The following is a 27,599-nucleotide window of genomic DNA, read 5'->3' as shown; positions in this document are numbered from 1 at the left end:
CTTTGGCTTCACCGACCTTTTTTCCCCCGCCTTGGACTGATGACAAGCAGTTTCCCACAAGGAAAATCCTGTGCTGAGCTCCAAAAGTTGGGGGCAAGCGCCTCATTTGCTTGATTTTTGGGGTACCTCAGCACTGGGGCTCACTGGTGCTGTGAGCTCCCACCGTGCCAGATGCACAGGAAGCTCCTCTGCATAAAGCTGAATGGTGCTGGCTCCCGTGTTTGATTTCCAGGATCCAAGCCACAAGGAGAGCTAAAAATATCCCAATTAACCATTCCTTTGCAACGCAAGACTCGCTGATGGTGCCATGAGGGTATTATACAACTGCAAACAGGAAGATGTGGTCTGCAAAAAAAAAAAAGAAATCGAACTGGGAAAACAGCTGGCCAGGACAGTAATCTCTGAATTCAAGCGTGGACCACGCTGCCCAAAAACGTGGAGGAGCCTGTGCTACTTGCAATTGTGGTGGCTAGCTCCGATGTGCTTCCAAGCTTCCTGGTGTGATATACACAGGGTATCATTTTTGCTCTGCATTGATTATACACAGCGAGCTTGTTTTGGCTATATCCCATGCAAGCTGCCTCCTGAATTGGCTGGTTGCTTAGCTCTGTGTCGTCCTGCATGTCAGGAGTTAAGCAGGAAACTCTTATTCCTGGTAAAACCCATTCTAAAGAGACAGCTAGTCTCCAGAGCTAAGGATTTCTTCACATGGAGATTTAGCAGTAATTTTTTTTATCACTGCTTGGTCTTTACGCTGACATCTAGACTCTAAACATCATCTGTGGGTAATACAGGAGTACATTACTCACAGTGGCACACCCGGGAGAACCAGCAAATCCTCTCCATTTGAGCCCCAGTGTCAGCTTTACCCTGGAATTACATTTATCTCTCTAGCACTAGGCTCCCATTAATGGAATTACCAGGCAGCCTGCTTCAGACTTAACACTTGAGAGAGGCGGGCTGGGATGGCACTGCTCCAGCCTCAACCCGCAGAGCCTGCGCTGTTTCTCCATCCTCCAACAAGCTGCCGCCCTAATGAGCCCGACCCCATGATGAGAGCCAGGGAAACAAAAGAAACAAACCCGAACTGTCCAGGGCAATCAATATCTTTCTAAGAACACCCAGGCCTCTTGCCAGCTCTCTTCCAACCCCAATTTAACTCTCCTGGAGCACACAGGGGGATGGCACACGCGCGAACGACCTGGCAGGATGCTGAGCTGGGAAGCACAGCTGGTGCTCAAGCAGACACTTAGGGAGGCGAATCTGCACCGGTCCCTCTGCAAATACCTGATGCTGAGGGTGTCAAAGCAAACCCACAGCTAAGGAAAGCACCCATCAACCTCGAAAAACACAGAGCAAGCACTCAAGCCTGCACACTTGTTTCAGAAATACCCACTGCTACATAAAAGGGGGAGGCGTGTTGTAGCAAACCAGCCAAGACTTCCAACCTCAGCATGGGAGATTATCTTGCATGTGCTAGAAAAACTGCTTTCCATCACACAGCAGCTATTGTACCGCCATGCTAAGCGACTGGCAGCATGGCACAAACCAGTGCCTTAAACCACCCCCGCACTACCCAGTAAAACGGACAACTGGGAGTGCCACAGGCTGCCGAAAGCTAAAGGGGATGCAGCAAGCAACACTACCACAAAGCTCCACCAACAGCACTGCAACTTCAGCATCTCTGGGGGCTGTTCTTTGCACAGAGCAGCTGTAAGTTTGTTTAGGTGTGTTTTTTTCCAGTCACCTGCAAACGGACTTCTCTGTCCTTGGGAGGGAAGGAGGGAGCGCAAGGGGAAGATGGAGATTCACTAGCGCTCGAACAATGTTTGCCCCATGTACGGAGTCCCAGGTGCACAGCACTGCCAAAGTAAAAGATAGCAAGGGGAAAGCTTCTTTGCAGAGTATAGACGTGCTCTTAAAGCAGCTTGAGCTGTGGGAGCTGAACTACTCTCTCCTGTAATTAAAATGCAGGAGAGAAAAGCACAGGAATTACTCCAGCGTGGCTGTGAAGGACTAACAGGCTTTGAGTTTCAAAGTTGATCTTGACACACACTCTTTGGTGTGATTTTAATTCTAAAAAAAAAAAAAACCAAAACCAAAAAACCAAAAATACTTTTTGCTCTGAGAAAGGATCATACACAACCCTGTTATTAAACCACACAAGGAGCAAATGAGGGAGGCTGGGGCTGACGAAGCAAGGGTGAAGGCAATCCTCTCTTCCCCCGTCCCTGCATTTGCTCTGCCAGTTGCTCTCAGCAACGTAACAATTCAGGGAGGCAGACTGCCCCGTGACAGGAAAAACACACGTAACACCCAGGCGGTGAAATCTCACATCTGAGAGCATCTATGCAAAATGCAGCCTGAAACATTTTTTCCAGCTCCACAGAGTCGACTTCTGCAAAACCAAGCTGATGAAACGCTATCATTTGCATCGAAGGTGAGATTCACCAGCAGGAGATACTCTCAAGCATCTCCCTATTTTCTGCATATCAGAAAAAAAAAAAAAGCAGTCCGTGGACAAGATTACAGGGTCCTGCAGCTCAGGGTGATGTAAAACAGACAGGAGGCCATCAGAAAAAGAAATGACACACGTGCAACGCGCTTCAGCCTGGCACCCAGGGGAATAGCTTAGGTAACAAAACTACTTTCTTTTTAAAATAACAACAAAGGTAAGGAGCCGTCAGAATTATGAGTCATGCTCCAAGATAAGAAATCATACTGCTGGATGGGTGCGGCTGCTGCTTGTTTGGTTGCTGTTGGGCTTTTTTTAAAAGATAAACGTGTCTTTCAGAACATGTTTGTTGGCCAATCTTCCCTCTGCTAAGACCAAGAGGGAAGCTCACAACCATGAAAATGATAAATGAAAGGCAGGACAGTTTCTGAAGAGCTAAGATCATGCGTCACAGGCCCTTTAAAGTAAGATGCAACATCTTAGTATGTTGAAAAGGACAGAAGAGAAGTAAACTTAAAATTCCAAGTACTTTCATAAAATATCATTCAGAGAAGCTATTAAGCAAACTCTGTAAGAGGCAGAGCCCATTCACAGACAGGAACCTGTCAAGGAAAAGAAATAAATAATTTTTAAAAATCTATTTGTTAATTGTAAAGCTGTTGATATATAGGAGTATTTCATCAGAAATTCACCGTCTGGAGGACACTAGCTCAGCAAACGCATCCAGGAGAAAAAGTAACTTGTACATCAGCAGAAGAACTAAGGCAAATCCCTCAGGAAGGGTGTAAAATTGAGCAGAGAGTAGTTTAGAATCCAACAGAACAATGGCTTGAACACAGCCGAGGTAGAAGTACAAAAGTATTGCAGGAAAGGCAACAGTGTAAAGCATGCAGGAGCTCGATGGACCAAAAGCCGCAGCAGGTCCCGTCGCTCTCTCCAACCTCCCCGCTGCTCAGTGAAATTGGAATAACTTGGGGACGGGCACCACTGCCTGCAGCCCTGCCAGCTCAGCCCAGGACTTTGCTGTTCTCCAAACATCAAGGTGTTAAGCAGCCACCACGGAGGTTATACAACAAAAGTGATTTTGTAATCCCCTTGGTTTAGAAAGCATTTGCACTGGCCTTTGCAGCCATTCTGTTTTCTATTTTCTTATTCAAGAACATCAGAAGGGAAGAAAAGTGACCAAACACAAGGCAAGGCATTTACTAGAATGGCAGATTTTTAACTAAACCCTGGATATCGCCACTGCTAAAGACTGCTTTAAATTCAAGTGTACAGCCCATGAATAGCCTCCTCTTAGCACAGTGCTGGCAGAGAAAGGTCCCAATGCTCTCACCCACTTTGCTACGCACTCCCTGAGCAAGTGCATCCCCTTTTCCCTCCAAAAACGGGGCACCAAATTCCAGCCGGTCAATGCAGCTCCCCAGAAGGCCCCAGCACATGCCCTCATCCGCTATATTTTGACGAACACCCAAAGATCCCTGCTCCAGACCCAGCATCTCCTTCCTCATCCAGCAGAGAGATATTGCCCTTAACCCTACTTCAGCTGGAGCACAAGAGCAAACGGAACCATTTCTTGAGGGAAAAGACCTCATGACTCACCACAGTGCCAGATTTCACTTTTTTGGGTGCTGTTTTTAAAGGAGGTATCGCAAGGCAAGGTGGGGGGAACCAACTGCAAGCGGCAGGTTAACTAATTCAGGCACTTGAGCTGCCACATCTCCAGCTGCCCCTGCCACCTGCAGGGACCAAACCCGGCCACCCCACCAGCGTTGCCAGCTACGTCCCAGGCAGCAGGTATTTTGGGGGCTGCCCACTGGGCACCCAGGCCATACCTGTGCCACCCCACGTGTCCCCAGAGAGCAGCAGGGCTGGGGAGGGCAGGTGAAAGCTCACCACCCTGTCCCCTGCAAGGAGCATGCCCAGCTGCTGGGAAGGAGAAGCCTCCCCTAACAGCAACCGAGGCGATCACAGGCAGCTCCTGCGCTGCTTCATCCGGTGGGGGGGGAACCCCAGTATTCGTGTTTTGTTTTGTTCTCTTTTGACCTCAATGCATCCCCACCACGACTCAAAGAACTGCCTCAGCCCCCTGGCAAAGTCTCTGCTGGGTGCAGAGCCCCATGCTCTGACCTCCACACAGCCCCCCCCCCAAGCACACAGCCCTTTGCAGCCCCCCCCCCAAGCACACAGCCCTTTGCAGCCCCCCCCCCAAGCACACAGCCCTTTGCAGCTCCCTCCCCAAGCACACAGCCCTTTGCAGCTCCCCCCCCAAGCACACAGCCCTTTGCAGCCCCCCCCCAAGCACACAGTCCTTCACCCCGCAAAACGCTTTCCCGTGCACGCCAAGCCCTCTGCAGCCTTCCCGAGGCCCCGTTCGTCCGGCCCTCCGGACACCCCCCCGCACCTCACGCTTTCCCATCCGGGGGTGCCCCAGACACACAGGTCTCTGCAAACCCCTAGATGCTCCGGGGCACACAGATCTTTGCAGACCCCCGCGCAATGCCCGTGGGCACACAGCCTTTTGCAAACCCCCTTCCGGTGCCCCCGGGCACACAGCTTTCTGCACACCACACCGACCGATGCCCCCACGGCTACAGCCCTCTGCCAACGCCCCCCCCGCCCCCCGATGCCCCCAGACACACGCCCTTTGCAACCCGCCCCCCGCCCGGTGCTTCCCCACGCACGCTCCACTCGGGCTCCGCACGCCGCCGCGTCCCCGGGCGGACCCCGCCGCGCCCCTCAATCCTCTCCTCTCCTCTCCTCTCCTCTCCTCTCCCGTCCCGTCCCGTCCCCCCCGCCCGCTCCGTGTCCCCTCCGCCCGCTCCGTGTCCCCTCCGCTCCTCACCACGGGGCGCCGCGCGGGCGGGGGCGAGCTGGCGGCCCCGCCGCGCATCCTCCCCGGCGCGCGCCCGGCCCGCCGCCGCCAAGCCCTGGCCGGCGCGCTCCCGCGCAGGCGCAGTAGGACCCGCGAACGGGACGTGGAACGGCCGGCGCCGCACGGCGTCTCGCGAGAAGAGAATAGAACGGCGCCGGCAAGAGTGGGTTACAGGGCGGGGAATTAGCTCAAATGGTAGAGCGCTCGCTTAGCATGCGAGAGGTAGCGGGATCGATGCCCGCATTCTCCACACCTTTTCTCGTCGGCTGCCCCGCCGCAGCATTCTGTCTGTACGATCCACCGATACGTTTTGCTTTTTTCTTAAAAATCCCTTAAATTCTTATTTGCTTCCTTAAAATTTCTAAAGATACATTTGTTTAACCCGTAGTTAAGGCAAGCAGAGCGCTGCCTGCTGTATGTGCGGCACTGCAAGAGGGCCTTTTGATTTCTCATTTAATATTGGACAAGGCCAGCAACGGGGAGCAGCACCTGCTCCCCCTGGTGCTCCCCAGGGCACGCTCTGGCCCCAGCCCTCACGGGCTCATCCCGTGCGAGAGCAGGAGACCCCCAGAGATCCCCTCTCCTGGGAGCCTCTGATAGAGCCAAAGCATGCATTTGCCTTAAGTAAATCCAAGAAGGAGTCAAAACACCTCAAGGAGGCATTGATGTATGTGCCATTTAGTCAAAAAACTGGCAAGATTTTTCCCAGTTAATTTATCCAGTTCAAGCAAATATTCAAATTCCTCACACTCTGTTATTATTCTGCTGCAACAAGCCACAAGGAGTAATCAAATGCTTTAAAGAAAAAGAGAGCGAATTTGAAAAACTGGAGGCGTATCATGAAAAAAACCCAAGGAATAGGGCTTAGGGAATATTCCCATAGGAATACGCTCTGTTGGCATTTCCATCCCAACCACAAGCTGAACTGGAAACCAAAGGTGGAAAACAATTCTGTGCACTTTCTCCCATTCCATGTGTGAAGAAATGACCTTTGTCACAAATTTCAAGGGCAAAGAGTGGAATTCAGCTTTCAAGCTGCTCACAGCCCCCAGCCTACACCTAAGCAAACTGCAAAACATCCCATCCCCAAACTTCGCAGTGGGCCTGGGGTGGGTTCACCCCTCTGCAGAGCATATGCCTAAGCCCTGGGGTCGTTGATGAGGGGAAGAGTAAGAAACCTTAATATTACTGGGTCTCCTTCTAAAAAGAATAAACCTGGGGAAACTCTTTTTTTCTGAATAAATCTCACGTGCAGAGTTTTTTGCAGAGCAGCACTACTTAGCTATGGTCTTTTGGCGCATGTATAGCCACACCATACCTCAGGCTCAAGTCACATTTATTTTACTCTTTAACTCCTGCAGGTCTTCGAAAGTCCTTCTAACCCCACTGCCCTTCTTTATAGGCAGCATAGATGTTTAAATAACACAATTCCCAATTAATTCCCAATAGCCCAAAGAACAACTGGATTGAAGAGAGGATGCGGTGGCTTTTCAAAGTGATTATTTGGCACAAATACCTGTGAATTCTCATGGGTAGTCTCATGGAATCTAGAGAGAGATGTCTCCACCAGCAGTGGACATCCACCAGTCCTTTCCAAGAAAATGGCAATGGCAACATGAAGTCTGAAAAACAGATGAGTGTATGGCTGTTGGGGTTTTTTTTTAGCTTGAAGATTTCATTCTTGCCTTTTAAAGCTGATTTACACTCAGGCTTCTGAGTCCCAGACAAACTCATGAAATAACCGGCTGTCGCTACAATGGTCTTCAAAGCTTCAGCAAACGATTCGAGTCTTCCTGTGCAGGAGGATTGAACAGGGAAGTGAAATCCTTGGCAGTCTCCTGTTTCATCAGCTGCTATGCAGCCGGCATGAAGAGATTGTGTGTGAAATACACTTGTGTCGATGGTCCAGTCCTCTCCTTTTCCCCTCTAGCTTTGGCCTCACCTCAACCCTTAACTCTCAACCCCTGCAATATCTTGGTGATGGAAAACTAAAGGAGGACCATAAATCTGGTCAAACTGATGCTGCATCGCCCTCTGCAGACTGGCAGGCAACAATTGCCAGGGGTTGAGGCAGAAGATGCAGAAGAAAAGCTGGGTTGAGTGAAAAATTCCCCTGACCGTGCTTTTTCTGCAGGTCAATGCAGTGCAGTGGTTGATGAACGTGTCTGGAAAGCCCCATTTTCTTGGGGTCCCATTTTCACTGGACCCACGGTGAAAGACTGTATACACAGGGATAAAATATTACGCATATACTCACAGCACTATTTCGTTATAATGATTCCCACAGCCCGAAAAAATAAAACCAGCATGAAACGAAGAGACCAGCTTTTCTTTTACAAGAACAAGATGACCACATCAGAACAGCTAAAAATTCCTTCTTAATGGCTTTCTTGTGGGAATCTATAATGAGCTGCCACAGTATGGAGCATCCACATGTGTGCGTGCACACATGAAAGCTGGGGTGAGTATTTGCCTGTATTTGCAGAGGAGCCTAAAGCTTGCTCTGCCACCTTGCAGCTCCCAAACACATGCTACCAGGATCTGTTTATTGTCCTTGTCCTTCCTTTTTTATTTTTTCTCCCAAGGCATCAGCTAAGCCACAGCGTCGAGTTCTCCACTCCAGCTCCGCAGATGCTTTTGCTCCCCAGTGCTTTATCAGCCCACTGGCTCTTCAGGAATGACCCAAGTTTTGCATTTCCTCCCCCTACAAAGCCTTACTTCAAGTTGCACACAAGCTCAAGGAACAAATGGCTTCCAGCAATGGATCAAGTAGGAGTTAAAACAAGGCTCTCAGTGCAACAACTGGAGCTGGGCACATGCTTACGACTCACTGTTTTGATTGCCGTGGCTGAATTTATGTAATGAATTTGCCGGTGGGCATCGCATGGTCAAGTTAGCAAAAGATCTGTCACTACCCTGAAAATTTCATTGTCTTTAATTGCAATTAAGTATGTGGACAGAGGCATCACGAGAGCAGAGAGGACAGAACGGGAAACTGCTAGAGGGGGAAAAGGCAAAACTTTCAGCTTATGCTAATGAGCTTAATTTAAATATCCTTTTGTAAGTATGCTCTAGGGTTATGTGCGTAAATTTAGTTTTAAAATGAAGTCAACTTAAATGCAGAGACACATCTCAACTTCCCCAGGTCCCAGGATGCAAGACCTACCACCCTTGCTGGGTCCATGCCAGCTGTGCCCACAAGTGGCAGGGCAAGGCAGGCAACACCGTGATCTCCCTCCCTGGTACAAAGGCCAAAGGAGGGGGGACGCCCTAAAATAAGGGGAGATAAATTTGAGTGACCTCAAAAAGGACATGGGGAAATGGTGATAAAGAAGAAGGGAACACACGGCAGATGTCACGGTGAGACTCCTCAGGCAGTCAGACCTGAGTACGTGCAAACGCCCAAGTATCCTCCAAGGAGTCTTCCACTGTTTCCGTGGAAAGACATACACATGCATTTCTCACCAGTGTTTGCGATTGGCTTTCTCAGCCCCATTTTGCATCGTTTCCTGTGGACTTGTGTGTATCTCAGTGAATAGGACAGCCTGGTCCTGCTTGCTGGGAAAAGGGCAATAGATTTTTCCCAAGATGCCTTTTGTTGTCCCCACAGTGAGGGCAGCCAAAGGGATGACAGGGAGATAGAAGCTGATAGCATCTTGGCATGGCTACCTAGCTTGTAAAGCTAGTTTTTCACCAGCACAGACCAGCATGTAGCAGGTACTTTGTCCAGAGCAGAAGGTCTACAGAAGGTCCACGTGAGATAAGCCGCACTGAAACCTCTAACAAACACTAGACTTTGTCCTTTAGAGGCTCCTGACGTGGGTGGCGGAGCAGGAACCGAGAGCAGTGAGGTGCCAGCAGTGGCTGGATAGGAAATGACACCTTTGCTGTAGGGCTGAATGACAGGCATCTGATTTCAAATTACCTAGTGGACCAGGAGATGATGCTCTTGCCAGCATTCACTTATGTCCTAACATTAGTGGTCTTCCTGAAAGGATCACGCTAAGCAAGAAGGGCAGAGGCATCCTTCACTGGCCGCAGCACCCCACCCATCCTCCTGCCAGGGACTGCCCTGGCAAACACCAAAGCCAGAATTTTGTGCCATCCCCAAGCTCATGGCTGGGGTTCAGAAGGTTTTGAGTCAGACCCAGGGGCATGAAGACTGTTCTAGCAACCCCTTTGCATGGAAGACCCTGGGAGAGAATAGGAAAGAGGTGCATCCTCTGGCATTCAACTCTCTTCTAAGCACTAAGGAAGGTGGGGTTTAGCTCTTTGAGCTCTTCTGGTGGTCGGTTCCCATCTCCTCCAGAAAAACAATAAAGGCAACTGGGAGGAAAACCTCTAATGCTCCCCCTGGGGTGCAACAAAGGCTGTGCTTCCCAGCCTGTGCCGCCATCTCCTCTGCTGGCATCAGCAGCCACAGGAGGGAAAAATGGAGCTCGCCTTCTGCCTCCAGTTCATTTGCAGTCTATTGAAACATTAATTAATCTTCACGCCATTGAGGATGGGGGGAGAAAGCAGGTTACTTCAACCTGCAATTAGCATGCGATGCAGCTTGAGCAATGACAGGGTAATCCTTGGGGAGGGGAAAAGCCAGCGGGAGTTTGGGAGGAGGAGGTATAGGACTGGGGGCCCTGCTTGCTGCCCAGAGGCAGTTTTAGGGAAGCATGACCAGGGCTGTTCCGGGGGGACCCTTCCAGGCTGTGTGAGCATCCAACTCGTGCAGGAGCGGGGGGCTGCCCGTGCCGTAGCCCCTGCCAGGGGAGGTTAACCCCCAGGTGAGGTGACACGGAGGCAGTTATGTGCTCAGCAACCCTCCCCATCCAGGCAGGACAGGGCTTGCCTGAGAAATAGAGAAACTATTTGCAAACTCCAGCATCTCTATCCAGACTTTAACACTGTGGTGGCCTCATTTTCGGATGGATCCTTCAATGGCAACTACTCCCTTGCTCTGGGCTAAACCCTGGCTAGTGGCTACATGATCAGGGGTAAGAAGGTAAAGCCGCCTCTATCATCATCAGGTTTTGTGGGATGTTTGCATCGTCACTAAGCCAGCTATGAACACGTACGGAGTGCAGCTCCGCGAGCCTCTGAAGAGCTGCCCTGGGAGGAAAAAAGCCATCACAACCCAAAACTGCTTTTCTCCCTCTAGCAGGCACCATGTGTACAACAGCAGAGGTTGCATGGTAACAGCAGCAGGAAGGCGTCAGCTCTGCCCTCCTCGCTCCCGCAGAGCGCCGAGAAGAGCGAGGTACGTATCAGCAGCAAAAACGGGCTCTTAAACTCCCTGAACTTTCCCTTCTGCTTACCGGGGAAGAGCGCATAGCGATTTTAAAGCTGTGCATCGCAGAGGCTGCTTTGTAGGGAACGGCTGGTTGTGGTTGTGCTTAACTGGACTGTTGTTTGGGCCAGGGGGATGGGGTTTGTAGGAAGAAGAAACCAGGGGAGACACTAAGATTTGGGGGGGGGGGAGGAAGGGAGGAGACTCAATATGTTGCCTAGAAAGCTCTCGGCACTTCAAAACCTGTATTCACTCGCTCTTGTGAAAGTCTGAAAGAGCTTTTACAGGGGCTAAAAGTACTGGGAAACAATAGAGAGACAGGGAGTAGCTGGCAGCCGGAGGAGGAAGCGAGCTGAGCGATGACGAATGCCTTCCAGCCCCGGCCAGGCGCTGGCACCCTTGCTCCCGCCACGCCACGGGACAGATGTGCCAGCAAGGCGCTGGTCACTGGGCTCGGGTGGGCACAGCGGCATGGGGAAAGCCCGGGGAGGGTGGCAGTCATCGCGGCAGCAAAACTCCAATGCGCCCATCCTCCATTGCTCTTGTGGCTTCGTCTCAAACAGCTTAGAGGAGAGGCCTTTGTGCCAGCGAGGTGCGGCTCCTCTCGCTCGTCAGTGTGTTGTGCTAATGAGGGAGACAGAATACGAGAGAAGATGAGTCATGGGTAGGACTGGTGAAAAGGGTGGAGAGGGGGGACATCCCAGGCTCTCCAAGCTGGGCCCCATATGCAGCCGCCTGGCAAGCTGGAAGTCAGGGAGATGACTGAAGAATAGAAATTTTTGTTGTCGTTCCCGGTTCAAACAGTTCCCGGTTCCGACCTCCCCAGGGAAGTACAAGGAGGGGGTCCTGTCCTCCCTGGCCAAGACCCTCCCATGTTGCCTCTCCCCTGGGTGACCTGCCTGCATCCCCATCATGCTCTAGGTCCCAGCATGGGGCAGAGGTTGCCCTCCCAGCCTGGGTGGCACACCTTCCCGTTTAATATTTGATCCTCCCATCCCTTGCACATCCCCTCGCTGCAGGGACTTCCCCCTCTCCTGTCTTGTTTCCTGCGTATCTCAGTGCTCCTGCTCTGCGGGGGGGGGGGAGATAGTGGTGGATGGGAAAAAGGGGCAACAGGGGAGTGGGGGAAAAGGGAAAGGGAGGAAAAAGAGGAGGAGAAGAGGGAAGTGGGGGAGAAGATTAAAAGGGAAGAATGAAGAAGGAGAGGGAAGAAATAGGGAAAGAGGAGGGAAAGGAGAAAAAAAGGAGGGCAGAAGGGTGGAAAAGGAACAAAAGAGGGAAGGGGGAAAGAAGGGAGGAGGAAAGGCAGAGAAAAGAGGGATGTGGGGAGAGCACAGGAAAAAGAGGGAAGGAAGGGAGAAAGAGGGAAAAGGGGGAAGGAAAGGAAGAAAAAGAAGGAAGAATGAGGGAAGGGGAGGAGTGAGAAAACCGAGGGAAAAGAGAGGAAAAGCAAGGAGGAAAAAGAGGGAAGCGGGGAGGGCACAGGAAAAAGAGAAGAAAGGGGAAGGTGAGAGGGAAAAGGGAGGAAAAAGATGGAAGTGAGGAAAACACGGAAAAAGAGGGAAAGAAGAGGATATGGAGGAAACAGAAAAAGAAGAGGGGAGGGGGAAGAAGGGAGGAAAAAGAGAGGGAAAAGAGGAAGAGAAGGGAGGGAAAAGGGGGGGAAGAGGGAAGCAGGGAGAAGTCAGGCAAAAAGGGAGAAAGGGAAAGGTAAGAAGGGGGAGAGAGAGGGGAAAGGGGGAGAAGTGGCAGGAAAAAGGGGGGGAAGGGAGGGGAAAGAGGAAGAAAAGGGGAGAGAAAGACGAAAAAGGGGAAGAAAGGGAAAAAAAGCGGAGAGGAAGAAGGAAGAAGGGGACAGATCCGGCCCCAGCCCCGCCCCGCTCGGCTCCGCGCCGCCGTGCCCGCGGGGCGGCGCGGAGCCGAGCGGGGCGGGGCCGGGCGGCGGCGGCTGCGCGGGTAGGCGGAGCGGCGGTGGGAGCTGCGGGGCCGGGGAAAAAACTCGGGTGAGTTCTGGCGTTAGGCGGTAATCGCAGTGCAGGTAACGGGGGGGGGGGGGGGGGCGGAGAGGAAGAAGCAGCCGCCTGGTCAGCAAGGAACAGCGGCGGTGGCTGGTGTGGGACCGAGCCGGTGCCCGGAGATAGGGAACACCCCTCAGCATGCAGGAAGGTGCAGAGCTTGGGGGGCGGGGGGGCTGGGAACCCTTTTTTGATCCGAGAGAGGTAAAACAGGGAAAAAAAATACAGTGAGCAAAGTCGGGAGGCGTTTGCTACATTACATAATTGGTTTCCTTTGCGCTGTTCTCGCACTTATTTGCACTGGTTTGGGTCGGCACTGGTTTTTTAACACCGCGTGATTCAAGCCCCTTTACACGTGGGGCTGTGCTGCGAAGCCACTGAGGATGTGGTCCGTGACTCTCGCCTGACATCCCTCTGGCCTGACATCGCTCTGCTTCGGGTTCGGAAGCGGAGAGGCTAACTGCATGTAGGGGAGCTGTGCTAACGCTGCTCTCGGTGTCCTGGATTCCTTCGTGTGTTTTAAGTGTGCGGGCTCAGCACCTCTATCCTCTCGTGACATTGCCTCTCCCCGTGTGGGTGAGGGATTTATTGTGGGCAAAACCTGATGTGGGCTCTGATACTGAGCTCACCTCTGTGAAAAGCCTACTTTGGGATAACCCTTGATTTTATGGTAGCAGGAGGTGAGCGAGATGGAGGAAGACAGTGATAAACCGTAGTCGGTAACGCCTGGTAGTTTGTTTTTTTACTGTTCACATTCCAATGTGATAGCTCAGGAGATTTTTTTTTTTTAAATTTTTTTTTTTTTAGAAATACCCTGTAGTCTGAGTCATGTTAGCAAAGCCAAGATGGCAAGACTGCATTTAGTCACCTACTGGAGTGCTGCCCTTAATACTATCCCTTGTAGACTCAGACTAGAGTTCAGCTTTTGGCCTTGGCATATTTTTGTGCATGTTTAGCTGGAGCTGCTCTGCAAGGCACTGTGTTTACATCAGTTCAGAAATGCAGTTTGACTGCACAGCAAAAAAAAATTCCTGCTTACCAGCTTCTCTGTTCTTGGACTTGCCCAACCAGAGTGACCATTCAAAGCTTGGGTATCAAATCGTGGAGAAACGCTTGTCCCATCTGCCTGTGTTCCACCTCTCGCATACAGACGTGTGGCTGGCAGGATTTTTAATCTGAGCCTAGGCAGTTCTCATGCTAATCTTCCTCATTCACCTTTACTCTCTCAAAAATACCTTACTTTTAAGTATAGCTTGAGGTCCTGCAATCAATCAGGTGTGGCATATTAGTAATACTCAGCAGCTGCATGGCTCAGTAGTGCAATAGTGAGAGAGTAGCACCAGTGCCTCTAAAAAGCTCGTTCTGGTTAAGCTCCCTTGGAGAGGGAAGGGGAGTGTCTTACTCTCATGCAAGCAGCCTTCAGATAACAAGCTGTTGCCATATCTCTCTGGGATCTGTGTGCTTTTTGCCTCTCAGAGTCCCAGACAAAACCACTCCAACGCTGCTGGCTCATACTGGTGCTTGCAGCAGGCTGGTGTTGGAAAAACACAATCTGTTTTCTTTGCACAGTGTAACTCGTGGCTGAGAGCTGGGGGGGGTGAAGAGGATTGTTGCTTCTCAGTCAATGAAAAAAAAAAGTTTGACTTTTTTTTTTTTTTTTTTATTTTCAGATCTTACCTCACCTGTCAAAATGGAGCTTGACATCCAGTGTGAGGAGATGAGCCCATCCAGATGGGCTGAACTTCTCTCCACGATGAAATCCTGCAAAACCATCAGGTAGTAACTAGTTGCGTATCATCTCTTATAAGTAAGAACTGTTGCGTTCCTCTCCTGTGTTTTTCAGCTGCAGAACTGTTGACCTGTGACTTAGACATTGCACAGTTACAGGAATGATTCTACCTATTTTTATCCAGAAGGTTAATTTAAAGGGGGGGAGAAAACCCCCACCCTCTTGCAAAGTTTTTTCAGCTACAGGTAAGCATCCTTTGGTATGAAGTAATGCTGTCCTTGTTCTGTGGCGTGCCGTAGAACTCAGCTAGGTAATGTGGTTATCTAAAAATTTGACCACTGTTTTGGTAATTCTGTCTTTCTCTTTCTCCCTCAAGAGAGGGAAGACATCTCTCTGAGCTCATTAGATTGCACACTCTCTGGGCTGCAGGTCAGATGCTGTCAAGTAACTGTTATTTAATAGTCATGCACAAGCCACATACCATCAGCTTTTAATTCTTCACTTGGCCTTCGAAAGTACCTGCCTTGTGTGTTGAGGGAACCATCTCCTAGAGTGTAAGCTGTAGGACAAGGTTCAGAAGAGTTGCTCCTGCACTCTTCCCCCTCTTCTGGTTGGGAATTCACAGCCCACAGGCTGGCATTGCCTTGCTTGGGCTGGAAAGGATAAGCCACTCAAGCCAGCGATGGCTTGGAGGATATCAGGCAGGTTGAAAGTGACTTGCTTTTGTTTTGCAAAGGAGCTTTTTGCAGGCAAGCTTCATGGGCCTGACTCTGACTTCCCAAGGTCTGCCTTGGGTGGCAGAAGGCAGTGGGATGGTTATCTCCTGGGTAGAGGCTGGGCTGCTCAAGATATAGTGGATGAGAGTGGCTGCGGCAGGGATTGTTAATCGGTGTTGAATGTGATTGCATTGGGAGCTAAGTCTTCTTGCCAGAGGGAGGGAATAAGCCTACTAGAGCCTCGGTTTTCATAGGGCTATCTAAGGAGAAGTGACCAGGCAACTTTTGACAGTCCTGGCTGTGGCTGTGCCTGGGGCTGTAGGGTTCTTCATGACACCTCCCTTTTTCCCCATGTCTTTTCTGCCTCCCTGTACACCTCCCTGCCTGTCCTGGGCTCCCAGTCCTTTCCTTGGCTCTCCTTCCAATTCAACTCCCCCTCCATCAATTTAGCAACAACTAGAAAAATGCTGATGTCCAGGGGGAGAAGCCACTGCCGTGCTGCAAACTCACGATTTGTGTGCTGAGAGTCGTGCCAGAGACATGCAGGCTGGCATGACTCACCTACATGAGACCAAACTGCCGATGGATGTCTCTGGGGCTGGCTGAAGACCCAGCTTGGCTGGTCTCAGTGTAGAACCAGTCTGACAGCCTGTAAGCTGGCCTCTGGTTAGAGGTGGCTTCAGACACCAGGCAGCTGTTTGCTATCAATGTTTAAATGAAGGTGCATCCTCCTGCTGAAGCCCTGCCGGGGGGGGGGGGGGGGATGACTTGAGTCATGCGCTCTCTTCTGCACAGCTCAGAGGTGGTGCGTGGCTGGGGGAACTGCCATCCAGCCCCTCCTGTGCTGCAGCCCTGCAGAGAGAGCACATCTTGGTTTGGGCCATGCGTCACCCAACAGGCCGCGCACATACTTACAGAAGCATCCCAGGCACCGCAGAGGAGTAAATTGTCCACTTTGCTTCCATAGGGAATGCTCCAGCCAGGGAGAACAGAGCAACCCTGAGGACTAAAGTGCTCCTTCTCTCCTTCTTTTTCAGGCTGGATGACTGCAATCTCTCCAGCAGTAACTGTGAGGATCTCTCCTCCATCATCAATACAAATCCATCCCTTACAGAGCTGAACCTGAACAACAACGAACTGGGAGATGCAGGCATTGAACACTTATGTAAAGGGTTGCTGATGCCAAGCTGTAGCCTACAGAAGTTATGGTAAAGCCCCATTGATTGCCTTGCTCTAACATGCTTGCAGTCTTCTGCAGGTGAAGTCATGAGGCAAACTAGTATGTGATGGTAGTAAGAGCCGTGCCAATGCACCTCAGCAATTACCTAGGTCAGATGGTTGGAAAACCCAAGTAGTTTTTATCTAAGTGGTATATTTATTGGAAGACTCCAGATCATCAGTCTGTCTTCCTTTGTCTTCCAGCACCGAGGGAGGGACAGGTAGTGTTTTTCCAGCCAAGTGAAGGCTTTCTGGGGACTTTCTTTAGAAGAGGTAGCAGATCTTCCCCCAGCTTAGGCAGCTGGATTATCTGTTTAGGCCAGTTTAAACAAAAGGATGAGCACAGAGGGCCCCACTGCCATCAGCACATACCTGACATTTTGACAAATGCATTTTTCAGAGGGCTCTTCTGCCAGGTGTAAGCACAGTGTTTAGCATCTGGTCCAGTTTGCTTGCTCCTTTCTCTAGGAACCAAGCAAAAGGGAGTTCTTGTGAGCCTTGATGTTTCAAGAGCTGTCAGTCTTTCTGCACTCTACCAAACTGGCTCTGCCTCAAGCCTTGTCTTCTCAGCTGGGCAGGGCCAGCTTGGCTCAAGACAGCATGCTTTGCAGAGGCACCAGCACTAGCATTAGTGGACTTCCCTCAGCAACCATGGAGTAGGAGCTTTAGTCAAAGCCAGTGGATGCTGCCCCTGCTCCTCAGTGACCCTCAAAGTGATGCTACCTTCTCTGTCCAGCACCTTTTCTGCAGGGTACTGGAGTCCTCCAGCTCCTGAGGTGGGTCTGGGATCTTCATGACACTACCTTGTGAAAATTATTTGCCTTGTATATCAGATATGCCTGCTTCAAAGTCCCTGTGCCCCCTGCAATGAGGACTTGCTGACAAATAGAGGGAAAGTTGACGGTGAAGCTAATCAAACTGCAACTTTGTGATGGGCCTTCAAGAAATAACTGTGATACTCTGTACTGGAAGACTAACACAAGTAATTTTTCAGAGAATTTGTCCTACGCTTCAAACTTCTCCACATGCTTAAGTAACAGCCTGGATTAGGTTGTTTTAGTTGTATAGAAACATAATTGCCCATTTTGGCATTCTGGTGAGGTGCCTTAGGGAATAAAAGAGCAACCAAACCCAAGTCAAACTTAGTACCGCCATGCACAACACCTCTCCGTTGCCGGGAATTCTTGTCCGATAACTCTAAACGCCCCATAGCAATACCAGCATGGTTCCTACATGACCAGCCTGAGTGCTGAAGGATCAGCTTCATAGATCCTTCCTGTAGTATACCATTAGATTTCTAAATGATATCCAGGGATTTAAGCCAAGTTGAATGAGATTTTTATTTTTAGCTACTCTGGATCACATTTCCAGAGGGGGCAAGAAATTGTAAGATGCCATTGCTTTATCTCTGGGATAAGCCTCATGATGATTAATACACTTCTATAAAGCAGATGCAGTTCTACTTAATGTAGGGTGGATCCATCTTCTTCTAGAGGCGCTATATGAGCGATTACACTGAAGGAAGCATGGGAGCTATTGTTCATGCTACAGGTATAATACTAGCTGATAAAATATTTTGGCACACTGGTAAAATAGCAGTACTAACCTGGACATACCGTGTTCTAGAGGCTTACGGACTGTTAGTGCCATGGCATCCTTTCCAAGCTCAAACCCCAGCAGATGTGTCTCTCTGAGAAGAGCCTCTGTAATTCTGGGGGTGCACTTCCCTCACCCCAGTTGCCTCTCTCCTTCAGGCTGCAAAACTGCAATCTGACAAGTGCCAGCTGTGAGACTCTCAGCTCCGTCCTCAGTGCACAGCCGTCCCTGACAGAGCTGCACGTAGGTGATAACAAACTGGGAACTGCTGGAGTGAAGGTGCTGTGTCAAGGGATGATGAACCCCAACTGTAAGCTGCAGAAGCTGCAGTAAGTAGTCACTGGGCTTTTTTGGTCATCAGACAGGTCATGCTTGTCTTTCTCTTGAGAAAAGCAGGAGTTTTGTCGCCAGATAGGAATTTCTTCTCGTTTTATCTGAAATTGTGTCATGCTTATTCATGCTGATAGGTCTTGTGGGTTTGTAAGAGCTGGGTGTCTATTCCCAGAGGCTTTTTTTAGCCCTCCTGGCAGTGGTGGCTGTTAATGCAGGACCTCTCAGACACCCAGGAAAAGTCTGATTCTGCTGCACTTAGTCCTTGTTTTACAGCTGAGTGGGACCCAGGTCTATTTGCAGCCCCCAGCTCCTCCCAGGAAGGCTCGGTGGTGAGGCTGTGTGATGTGTTGCAATGCAAAACTGAGTTGTGTGTTCAAGGCATTGGATAATGGAGGACTAGTGTAAAAATGGGGTGGGTAATTAGTCTTGCTAGCGTCCTCTGGGGTCTAGTTTAAGAATTAATGCTTCCTGAAATGAGCAGGGAGACGCTGTTAAAAACTCTTATGGTTATCTCTGTTTTCATGCATTGCGTGGTCTCAACTCACGTTGGCATGTTTTCTGCCCTGGCTAACACACACTTTGCCCAGCTGATGTCTTGCGGATAGCGGGATGTGGTGAAGACGGTTGTTTTACCCCTGGACTTCTTCTCTTCTCGCAGGCTGGAGTATTGCGAACTCACAGCTGATATTGTGGAAGCTCTCAATGCTGCTCTGCAAAGCAAGCCCACCCTGAAGGAGCTCAGCCTGAGTAACAACACGCTGGGAGATACAGCTGTAAAGCAGCTGTGTCAGGGACTGGTGGAGGCAAGCTGCAACCTAGAGTTACTACAGTAAGGAAGAGCTGGTCATCTCTAACTGCAACTAGTCCTGCTGCTAGTCATACCATCCATAAGACAGGAAAAATTATTGTCAGGAATGCCTGAAATTCAGGCCAGATTTTTTGCTGGCTCAGATTGCTGTAACTGGAGACTGCAAGCAAATGTCTGGGCCTTTCAGTTTTGGGGTTTTTTGACCTTTTTTTTAGCATGTGAGTCAGAGCTCACTCTTCTGCCTGTTGGTACAGTGTGAATGTGTACCCCACATAAGGGGTGCGATTACAAGGGGTGACTGCTCGCCAGTATCTCGGAGCAGAGGAGCAATCACCCTCAGTGGCTCCAGTTCTTACCCTTGAATTACCAGGCAGATGAGTATATTTATTCAGATCCCTTTTTTTGCTTCAAAACAGAGATGCTGGCTTTGGCCTCCTGTCTGGTGTAAAGCCTGTGAAGGGGTTTAGGGGAGAAGCCCAATTCATTTTATCTTGCCCCTGTAATTCAGCAGGGGTTGGTTGCCAGGGTCTCACTGTGTGATATACCCAAAAGTTCCTCTTAAAACAGACAGTCGATATAAAGGGGGAGTTTGGTAAAAACAATCCTCGCATTAATGGATGTGAATGGGTAGGTCAGAGTAAAAGTGCCCTGCAGCCTTGCGGAGCGCAGGAGCGGTGTGTTGCCTCACCCAGAGCCTGTCTAGGATACCTGTATCATCTCTGAGCCTTGCAGGGTCTAGCAATGCCCAGCTGAGCTGCACTGGTTTGCAGCAAGGAACCAGCCTGTAGACCCTCCTCAGTCTGAACTGGGGGTGTTGGGGTGTATTTAACACAGAGGGTCTGGAGGAGCAACTCCAACTGTGCTTTTTTTCTGCAGCCTGGAGAACTGCGGCATAACCAGCGATAGCTGTCGGGAGATCAGTGCTGTTCTCAGTAACAAGTCATCGCTGATAGATCTCTCCGTGGGGGATAACAAGATTGGGGACTCTGGTCTGGTTCTGCTGTGCCAAGGACTGATGCATCCTAACTGCAAAATCCAGAAGCTATGGTAAGGGTAGGCAGAGGTTACTTAAATCCCTCTTGCAGCCTCTGAGCTATCTATCTACGTTCTGCTGCTGGTTTGCTCCTAAGCAGAAAGTTTCTCACTTACACCCCCTAGTGAAACAGGAATGTCTCTACAGCAAATTAGTTACTTCTGAAAACTGAGTAGAGGACACCGTGAATGAGCAGGACCGCACTGAAATCACTTGGGTCAAATTCTGGGGAAAGGGTGAATGAAATTTGTGATGGTGTTGTCTTGGCTTCCTGTTGAGTTATCTGTCTACTAGAATTGCATGGTCCTATTTCTTTTTTTGTGCTACAAACAGAGCTTTTGGTGCAACGGATGGGAAAGTAAGGAGAAAGCTGTGTGGTATGATGCATGAATAGGTTTTGTAAAGGATAGAAGAAAATGAGATGATGTAGCCAGAAATTCAGAATACTAAAATAGGACTCTGTTTTCTAATCTAAGTCGTTCTTGGGCAAAAATAATGTTTTGTTCTTCCCTGCAGGTTATGGGACTGTGATCTCACAAGTGATAGCTGTAAAGATCTCTCCAGACTCATCAGTACAAAAGAGACCCTCACAGAGATCAGTCTGATAGACAATAACCTGAGAGATTCGGGGATGGAAATGCTGTGTCAGGCGCTCAAGCATCCCAAGTGTAAACTCCAGGAGCTATGGTGAGCTGCTGTCAAGTTTCACATACCCACTGCCTTCTTTGGAGACCTCACTGAAGAAAGATGTGGATGAAGTAATGCCCACCAGACAGATCCTCAGTTGCGATGGTTCCACAAACAACTCATGCCAGTTGTTACCTAAAGGATTTAGACTTATGGAGCTAAAGGGATTTGCATTTCTAAACTTGTAGACACTTTGAAGTTCTGCCCCATAGTCATCCTATTATAAGCAATAGGAGACCAAGCATCACTTGCAGAGCTTCTGTCTAAGATATTTTATCGTGCAACAAATGGCAGCTAAGAGACTTTTGAAGTTTGAAAAGCCTCATATAATAGCAAAATGAGTGCTGTGATCAGATATATCAGGTTCTTCACTGGATCCAAGCGCTCTCATTGATGAGCCAAAAGAAGGCTCTAATGACATAAACTGTTCTCAGCGTCCTCTCTGCTGACAGTGTTACCTTTTAGGCTAGGATGATCTGGTATCATGTGGCCAGGAGAGGAAAATTGTTCTTCCACATAGAACTTGAACAAGCAGCACTTGAATTTTCCTACATTGCAAGTTCAGCTCCAGCCCCCAGCTGCATTCTTCCCCTGCACTGGTGGCCTGGGAGTTGATGAGGTGCCTCAGGAGTGCACAGTGGAGCTGAGAGTGACTCTGAGGGCGGCACACTTCATCTCTGATGATTCTTATGCTTTATGGGCATGTGCGTTTCCTAGGTGCTTGCTCCGAGACAGACATCCCAAATACAAAGAGTGGGAGAGGTGCTGCTTAGAAAGGATTGAGCAGACAGGGGGTTGAGAAGAGGACAGTGATTGTGGGAAGGCTTTGGTTCCTCTATTCCCACTGTCTGGGCTCCTGTGAAGCAAATGTGAAGAAGTGAACGGTGCCTGTTACTCTTTAGATTCCCCTATCTAGATCTCATGTCACTTTTGCCTTGCAGGATTAGGGAGTGTGGGCTCACGACCGCTTGCTGCAAGGCCGTCAGCTCTGCTTTCAGCGTGAACAAGAGCTTGAAAGTACTGCACATGGGCGAGAACAAGTTGGGAGATGCAGGTGTTGAACTTATGTGTGAAGGGCTGCTGCACCCCAACTGCAACATCCAGTCCCTATGGTAAGGTGCACACAGAAGTCGTCTTCTTTCTTGCTGTGTTACCCTTCCAAGAACCGCATGCAGAGAGAGGAAGATAGCAATAGATCATAGCATGGTATTTTTTTGCTCACATGAAACAATTTACGCCACACGCTGATGTTTAACTAGTCCACTAGCAAGTAAATGGGAGCTACAAGTGCTTCCATGTATCTTGTCACTCATGGTCTCTTGCAAGTGCAGGCTGTCACCCATGCGAAACTGCATTCATAGCCATCCACAGGTGCTCTCCCAGGTGCAGAACTGAAAGTGCATGTACCTTCAGGATCTAAAGCAAAGTGTGGGGAGGCTGGAGGGATCTTGCTTTGTTCTGTGAGCTGCTTGCTGTAGAGCTTCCTGTGCCCTTCTCTGAACTTGCCCACAGGGCCTCTCTCAGGTGGGACACTGAGATGGAGAAACTGCTGGTCCAGGTCTGGCTTGTTAATTCTTGTGCCTGCCAGCTGCAGTGCAAAGCCTGCCTGAATTCACCAGTTGCCTCCTGCTTCCCATAGTCTCTATGGGTGCCAGCACAAGCGCTGGTCCAGCAGTAGGAGCAGGAGGCCAGCTGGAGCATCACCTCCAGCCCTGTAGTGGGACTCACCTTCCCCATCTGCCCATTGCCTTCCCAGGCAGGCACTGAGCTCAGGACTGGCGTGGCTGTGGCCTGCGTGATGCTTGGGGCACCATGCTTGTCTCGTCCGTGCCATTTGACAGAAGCCAGAGCTGTGCTCCAATGCCTGAGACTCGCAGTGAGTGAGTTGAGCAGATGAGTTGTGGGAGACATCAGTAAGACTTGAGGTCTCTGCCCAGAAAGATGTGTTTGCTGACCAGTTAAAGCTACTTGTCTCTCAGCTGAGAGGCCTCTGTTGCCCTTTCTAGAGAGATGCTTGCAAGTCTCAACTTTAGAGATGATTTATGATCAGTTTAAATCAAAGAGAAGATTATGCATGATGTTGAAGTTGGGAATATCTTCTTAGGGTTCCTTCTTCCCCTGCAGCCACATGCCATTAAGCTTTAGGGAGGACTTTTAGGTGTTCAGCAGTCACCACGAGAACGGCTGTCTCTGTGGGAAGACCATGGACCAGCCCCCGCTGATGTTTCGGAGGTGCCAGCCTAATGGGGATCTCTGGTCCGTGCAAGGGATGTCTGTGCCTGTTGCCCAAGAGTGGGCTGGTTTCTGGAGCCAGTGCTTACCGCACTGGCCTCTCCCTCCTCTTCCCTGCAGGCTGGGTAATTGCGATCTCACGGCAGCCTGCTGTGCAACCCTCACCACTATCATGACTAATAAGCAGTGCCTTACTGAGCTGGACCTGAGCTACAACCCTCTGGGAGATGAAGGCATCAGGAAGATCTGTGAAGGTTTGAGGAATCCCAGCTGTGGCGTGCAGCAGTTAATGTGAGAGCTGTTTGTGGTCCTGCTTGTGTTCTTCCTGGGAGGTCCTGGGGGCTGCGGGGAGGGGGCTGTGAGCACCAGCTCTCTGGGAATTGCACCTGAGGGCAAGTGGTGACCTGGGGTGGGGGTCAAATGCCATCTGCATGTTGCAAAACACCCCCTTGTCCCTTCCAAGTGACGTGACCACAGTGCCTGGATCTGTTTTGGTCCATAGCGCCCAAGAGCAAGGGGAAGGTGCTGCTGGGGAGGGAGTAATAGGGTCCGATGTTGTAAGGCATGTTTCTGGCTGTTGGGCCAGACTCTCAAACCTAGACAGGGCCCTTCCTGTTATATGATCTTCCCATACCAGCCATTTGTGCATCTTTCTCTTAACGGGAGGATGCTTACTAAACCAGCTTGTCTTTTTGTTTGGGTGTAGTTTGTATGACATTTACTGGAGTCCTGAAGTGGATGATGAACTGAGAGCCCTGGAAGAGTCCAACCCTGAAGTGAAGATCATTTCATGAGTGGTGACTGCCTGCAGAGCAACGTCAAAGCAACGTCCTTTTCTTAATCTGAACTTTTTCATACATAAAGCTGATTAACTTAATAGAGAATTTGCTTGTACCAAAAATGTTTGTTGATTCCCTGAGTGGGTGTCCGGGGAGCTGATCAACCTTCTGTGCATCTCTGGATGTACTAACTCCGAGGCTCATGAAAGCGTGGTACATTTTCACTGCAGCATTACTATCCTTGAAATAAACAATTACTGGGCATCTTCTAGAAGTGGGTCTCTACCCTTTAGGAGCTCTTTAATCCTATAATCCTTTCTAATGCATTAGTCAGGCTTTAAAGGGAGCTCCTTTCCAAAGGCAGGAGAAGAACTACCTACTGTATTATTACTGGGTGGTGCTTTTGCCGGGTCTCTGGGGAAGGCTCTCTAAAAAAACAAATGGTTTTTAATCTAAAATGGAGCTTTCCCCTGCCTTTCCCTAGAAGAGTTCTTGGAAAAGCAGTGGTGGCCAAGGCACTAGAGAAGAAAGAAATGAGCAGCTTATCAGCTGCATAACTTGAAAATCGGTGTCCCTTGAAAAGTGATTTTCCTACAAACAAAAGATGCTGTGTGCATTTCTGCTAGTATGGGAAATGATTAAATGGTTTGATATGTTCGCTCTGGCAAGAGTGGTTCTACAGGAACTTTATTAAAGTCTGTTTGCAAATAATTAAATGCTTCATTTTTCTACTTAGAAAAATATGATATATCTGTATATTTCTACTTTAAGACCAATCCATCACTTCTGAACTACAATACTACTAATACCTTGTTTCACATGTTTGCTTTTGGTAAGTTACTAGCTGAACCATGTCAGGAGAAGATCTTGGTCAAGGCCTTAGGTGGACAGCAAGCCTAGGAGATGTTCCCCTGGTTTCAGGGGACACTGACTGGGTTTTCTTGCCCAGTTAGAGTTTTAATAAACCTTGTTCTAAGGAAAAATGCAGCTGTTGCACACCTAAAACACAAAAGAATGAATGTAGTTTAAAAATGTAGGCGACAAACCTGGCATTGCCCTGCGGCGGCCTTGCAAGAGGAATGCCGAAAACATCCTGTTCCCCAACATCTCTCTTCCTAGAGTGGTCATAGTGTTCTGTTCACTTGCAAATCCTGCCTGGGCACCCAAGTTAAAGGTGTCCTCCAGGCTTTGGCTTGCGGTGCTCACATGCTCATCCCATAGAGGCTGTAACTGGCTTTTCTTTGACTTAAGGAAAGCTTTGATCTAAGCATAGTTTCTACAGTAGCCTTCACAAATCTCAAATGGTGCCTGACAAGTAGCTTACGTGTGTCTTGAGGCAGGTGTGAAGGATAGGATTTGTTTCTTCCTCAATGCACATCTCTCTTGAGGATGCCTAAAATGCTAAAAAGCCATGGCTTTCTGCTTTGAGAGCTATTTGGTCTTCTCCATCGAGGGCAGAAGCAGTTCTTGTGGTTTAAAACCTACCCATCCCAAGGGGCTCTTAAATAGGCTTTTCACATTCATGGTCTCTCATGGACTTGGCACGCATGGGCTCGTTTCAAGCTGGGGGAGAAGATAGGGCTGAAGAGGGGCAAGAGCACGTGTAGGGGGAGCCACAAAAATCAGGCACTGGGCTGGGTGTAAGGACAGCTCTCAAAAAATTTCAGCAAATATCAGAAGTGGATTTCTGAGAGTACCTGATGTGGTAGATAATAGAAGAGGTGTTCCAAGAGGGAAGTGGAGGTGCTCCTAGGCTGCTCCTGAAGCAGGTTGTGGTCAGGCAGGTTGGAGGTGAGATAGTTTGCAGGCAAATCCTCCCTTGGCCCTATCTAGCTGTCAGGATGGGCTGAGGACTGTGTCAACCAAAGTCAAACCTGGGCCAAACTAGCCTGCAGCCAGCACCCGTGCATCAGCAGGACGTGTTCCCCGCAGCATCCCCTGTGCTGGCTACCCAGGGGGTGGCACTCTCCCCTCGCACTGCAGCACAGCCGGCCTCCAGCCCTGCCATGCCTGGAAAATGCCTCTTCTTCCTCCGCTGCAGGCAGAGGAGCACTGAGAGGGGTCTGCCACCATGGCTCCACTGCAGGCGTTCAGCCTCTGACGGCACCTTCCTACCTGGGGATAAACCGCACATCTGCCTTGGTTCCTGGAGTGGTTTTGCATTCCCTGCAAAAATGCAGACAGGATTTGGAAAGATCTCTGCAGCACACGCCACTTGTTCAGTCAGCAGCTTCAGCAAGAAAAACCACAGAGCCGTATTTTGCCATCTCAATGAGTTCAGAGCAGCTCAGGTCAGGCCAGCCCAGCAGAGCTCTGCAGGTCCACCCAGGATGAGGAGAAACCTGTGCACCCAGATCACGTTGCTGTGCTTTAGGACAATGTGAAGTCTTGTGTTTGGCTCTAAAACACAGATATAAATCCTGGGATCCAGGAGCAAGCCCCTGTAGCAAGAGACACTTGTGCTCATAAACAAGACTCAAGCAGGGATTTGTATTCCTAGAAACTCATCTGGTTGTATTTGTCTATTAGTTGGGCCAACTCACTTCCCTGACAAACCTTGTCATAACCGTAAACTTGGGAGAGTTGAAAGACAGAGAAATTTGCTCCTGCATTTTATATGTATGGGTCTTCACCATTTTAAGCTAAAACGACTAGGCAGTAATTAAGTCAAGAACCTTTCATGTGGACTAGATAGTAGGCTGGCAGTGCAGGTTCACAGCTGGAGCACTCAGCAGCTCCTGGAATGTCGCAGTCACATTCTGGTTCTCAGTCAGGGCAAATGGTTGGACCCACTGTACCAGTGGCTCGCAAATACTGACTTTCTACTAGCAAGGGTTGAATTTCACCTAGTATAGTGAAGCTTAAAGATAAAATTATGCAGCCAAAATAGAAGGTTGAGAAATCCAGGTATGACTTTCAGTTTTAAGCAAATACTAGAAGCTTAAAAGGCATGCCCCCTTGAGATCAAATAGCAGAGAACTTAAATCCAGAGAGAGCAGGTTTGTATTTTAGATCTCAGTAACAGCAGCAGTGGGTTAGCATGTGTTAAAGCTTCAGGTTTCTGCTAGTAGTTTAGGATTCTGCAATAAACTTAATTTTTCACTCATCACAGCATATGATCTCGAGCATGGAGGTCACAGTGTTCCAGTTAACGTTGCCAGAAGCAGTTAAGCAAACATTACTGGCCTCACAAACAGGTTATACCCCAACTAAACCTGCTACTTGCTTTGGAAGAGCATCATGTCATGGCTGCCCTGACACCCCTGACTGCTCTCTTGCTGCCTGGGCTTTTCGGGAAGGAGCTCCAGCACAGCAAGGCCCCAGGCACCAGCTCCAAATAATACAGATGCTAACAGCAATTTCAGTGCTCCAGCTGAATCTGAAAGGGGAAATCAAGCCAACTGTGTTTGAAGGGTTAACCACAGCTGCCCTCTTTCTTTGAAAACAGTGCTTGCCATCTGAGTCACTCCCAATTCTCTACTAAAATAGTGTGAAAGGGAGTTACTTCTTGCCTGAATTCCCCTTTCGCACGGAAAATTTTGATTTTTCATTATAATTTCCAACCTAATGCTTTCTTTCTGTGTGCTTAGTTCCTCAGTCACCCCTTCCTCCCCAGCACCTCCTTTTCATTTCATCTCTTTTACCAATGGGGAAAACACACTGAGAAAAAAAAACCAAACCCAAACTAAGAGGGAAGTCCCTCTCCCTATAAGGCAAGAAGAGTTCTGACCTACTTTATCCATTCCCCTGCTCACAGCTGCAAACAAACCATGGACATCTTGCATTTCTCCTCTTGGGGCACAGCATCACAGTCCCCTCCGTCCTCGCTTCTCCTACTTGTC

General features: G+C 49.5%; 2 protein-coding genes and 1 non-coding gene across 7 annotated transcripts in view; 2 read left to right on the top strand and 1 right to left on the bottom strand.

The window, feature by feature from the left end:
- LOC104313402 (USP6 N-terminal-like protein) overlaps positions 1 to 5,403 on the bottom strand; it is an 88,180-nt gene extending 82,777 nt beyond the window's left edge. For all 3 annotated transcript variants that reach the window (XM_069803505.1, XM_069803506.1, XM_069803507.1), the window contains exon 1: positions 5,301 to 5,403. The gene's annotated coding sequence lies outside the window, so the exon portion shown is untranslated. The remainder of the gene's footprint in view (positions 1 to 5,300) is intronic.
- Positions 5,404 to 5,507: 104 nt separating this feature from the next.
- Positions 5,508 to 5,580, top strand: TRNAA-AGC (transfer RNA alanine (anticodon AGC)). The gene has a single exon. It is a non-coding gene; the product is annotated as a tRNA-Ala (tRNA).
- Positions 5,581 to 10,369: 4,789 nt separating this feature from the next.
- Positions 10,370 to 24,425, top strand: RNH1 (ribonuclease/angiogenin inhibitor 1). 3 transcript variants are annotated; one of them, XM_069803503.1, is made up of 10 exons: positions 10,370 to 10,581; positions 14,297 to 14,402; positions 16,109 to 16,279; positions 18,044 to 18,214; positions 18,877 to 19,047; positions 19,903 to 20,073; positions 20,576 to 20,746; positions 21,688 to 21,858; positions 23,099 to 23,269; positions 23,685 to 24,425. In XM_069803503.1, exons 2-10 carry the CDS (start codon positions 14,317 to 14,319, stop codon positions 23,770 to 23,772), a joined length of 1,371 nt encoding a protein of 456 aa, XP_069659604.1. In that variant the 5' UTR covers positions 10,370 to 10,581; positions 14,297 to 14,316; the 3' UTR covers positions 23,773 to 24,425. The 3 variants fall into 3 exon arrangements, with proteins under 3 accessions (XP_069659604.1, XP_069659605.1, XP_069659603.1); XM_069803504.1 differs by lacking the exon at positions 10,370 to 10,581 and adding an exon at positions 12,595 to 12,618; XM_069803502.1 differs by lacking the exon at positions 10,370 to 10,581 and adding an exon at positions 12,753 to 12,777.
- The last annotated feature ends 3,174 nt before the right edge of the window (positions 24,426 to 27,599 follow it).

This window comes from Haliaeetus albicilla, chromosome 16, assembly GCF_947461875.1.
Source record: "Haliaeetus albicilla chromosome 16, bHalAlb1.1, whole genome shotgun sequence".
NCBI lineage: Eukaryota > Metazoa > Chordata > Aves > Accipitriformes > Accipitridae > Haliaeetus > Haliaeetus albicilla.
Note: the sequence above shows the minus strand (reverse complement) of the source record. Positions and strands in the feature narration are given on the sequence as shown.

Coding starts and splice junctions, on each gene's coding strand:
- RNH1 (XM_069803502.1), top strand. Junction 18,215..18,876: donor TGTAAGCTGCAGAAGCTGCA/GTAAGTAGTCAC, acceptor CTCTTCTCGCAG/GCTGGAGTATTGCGAACTCA. Junction 19,048..19,902: donor TGCAACCTAGAGTTACTACA/GTAAGGAAGAGC, acceptor TTTTTTCTGCAG/CCTGGAGAACTGCGGCATAA.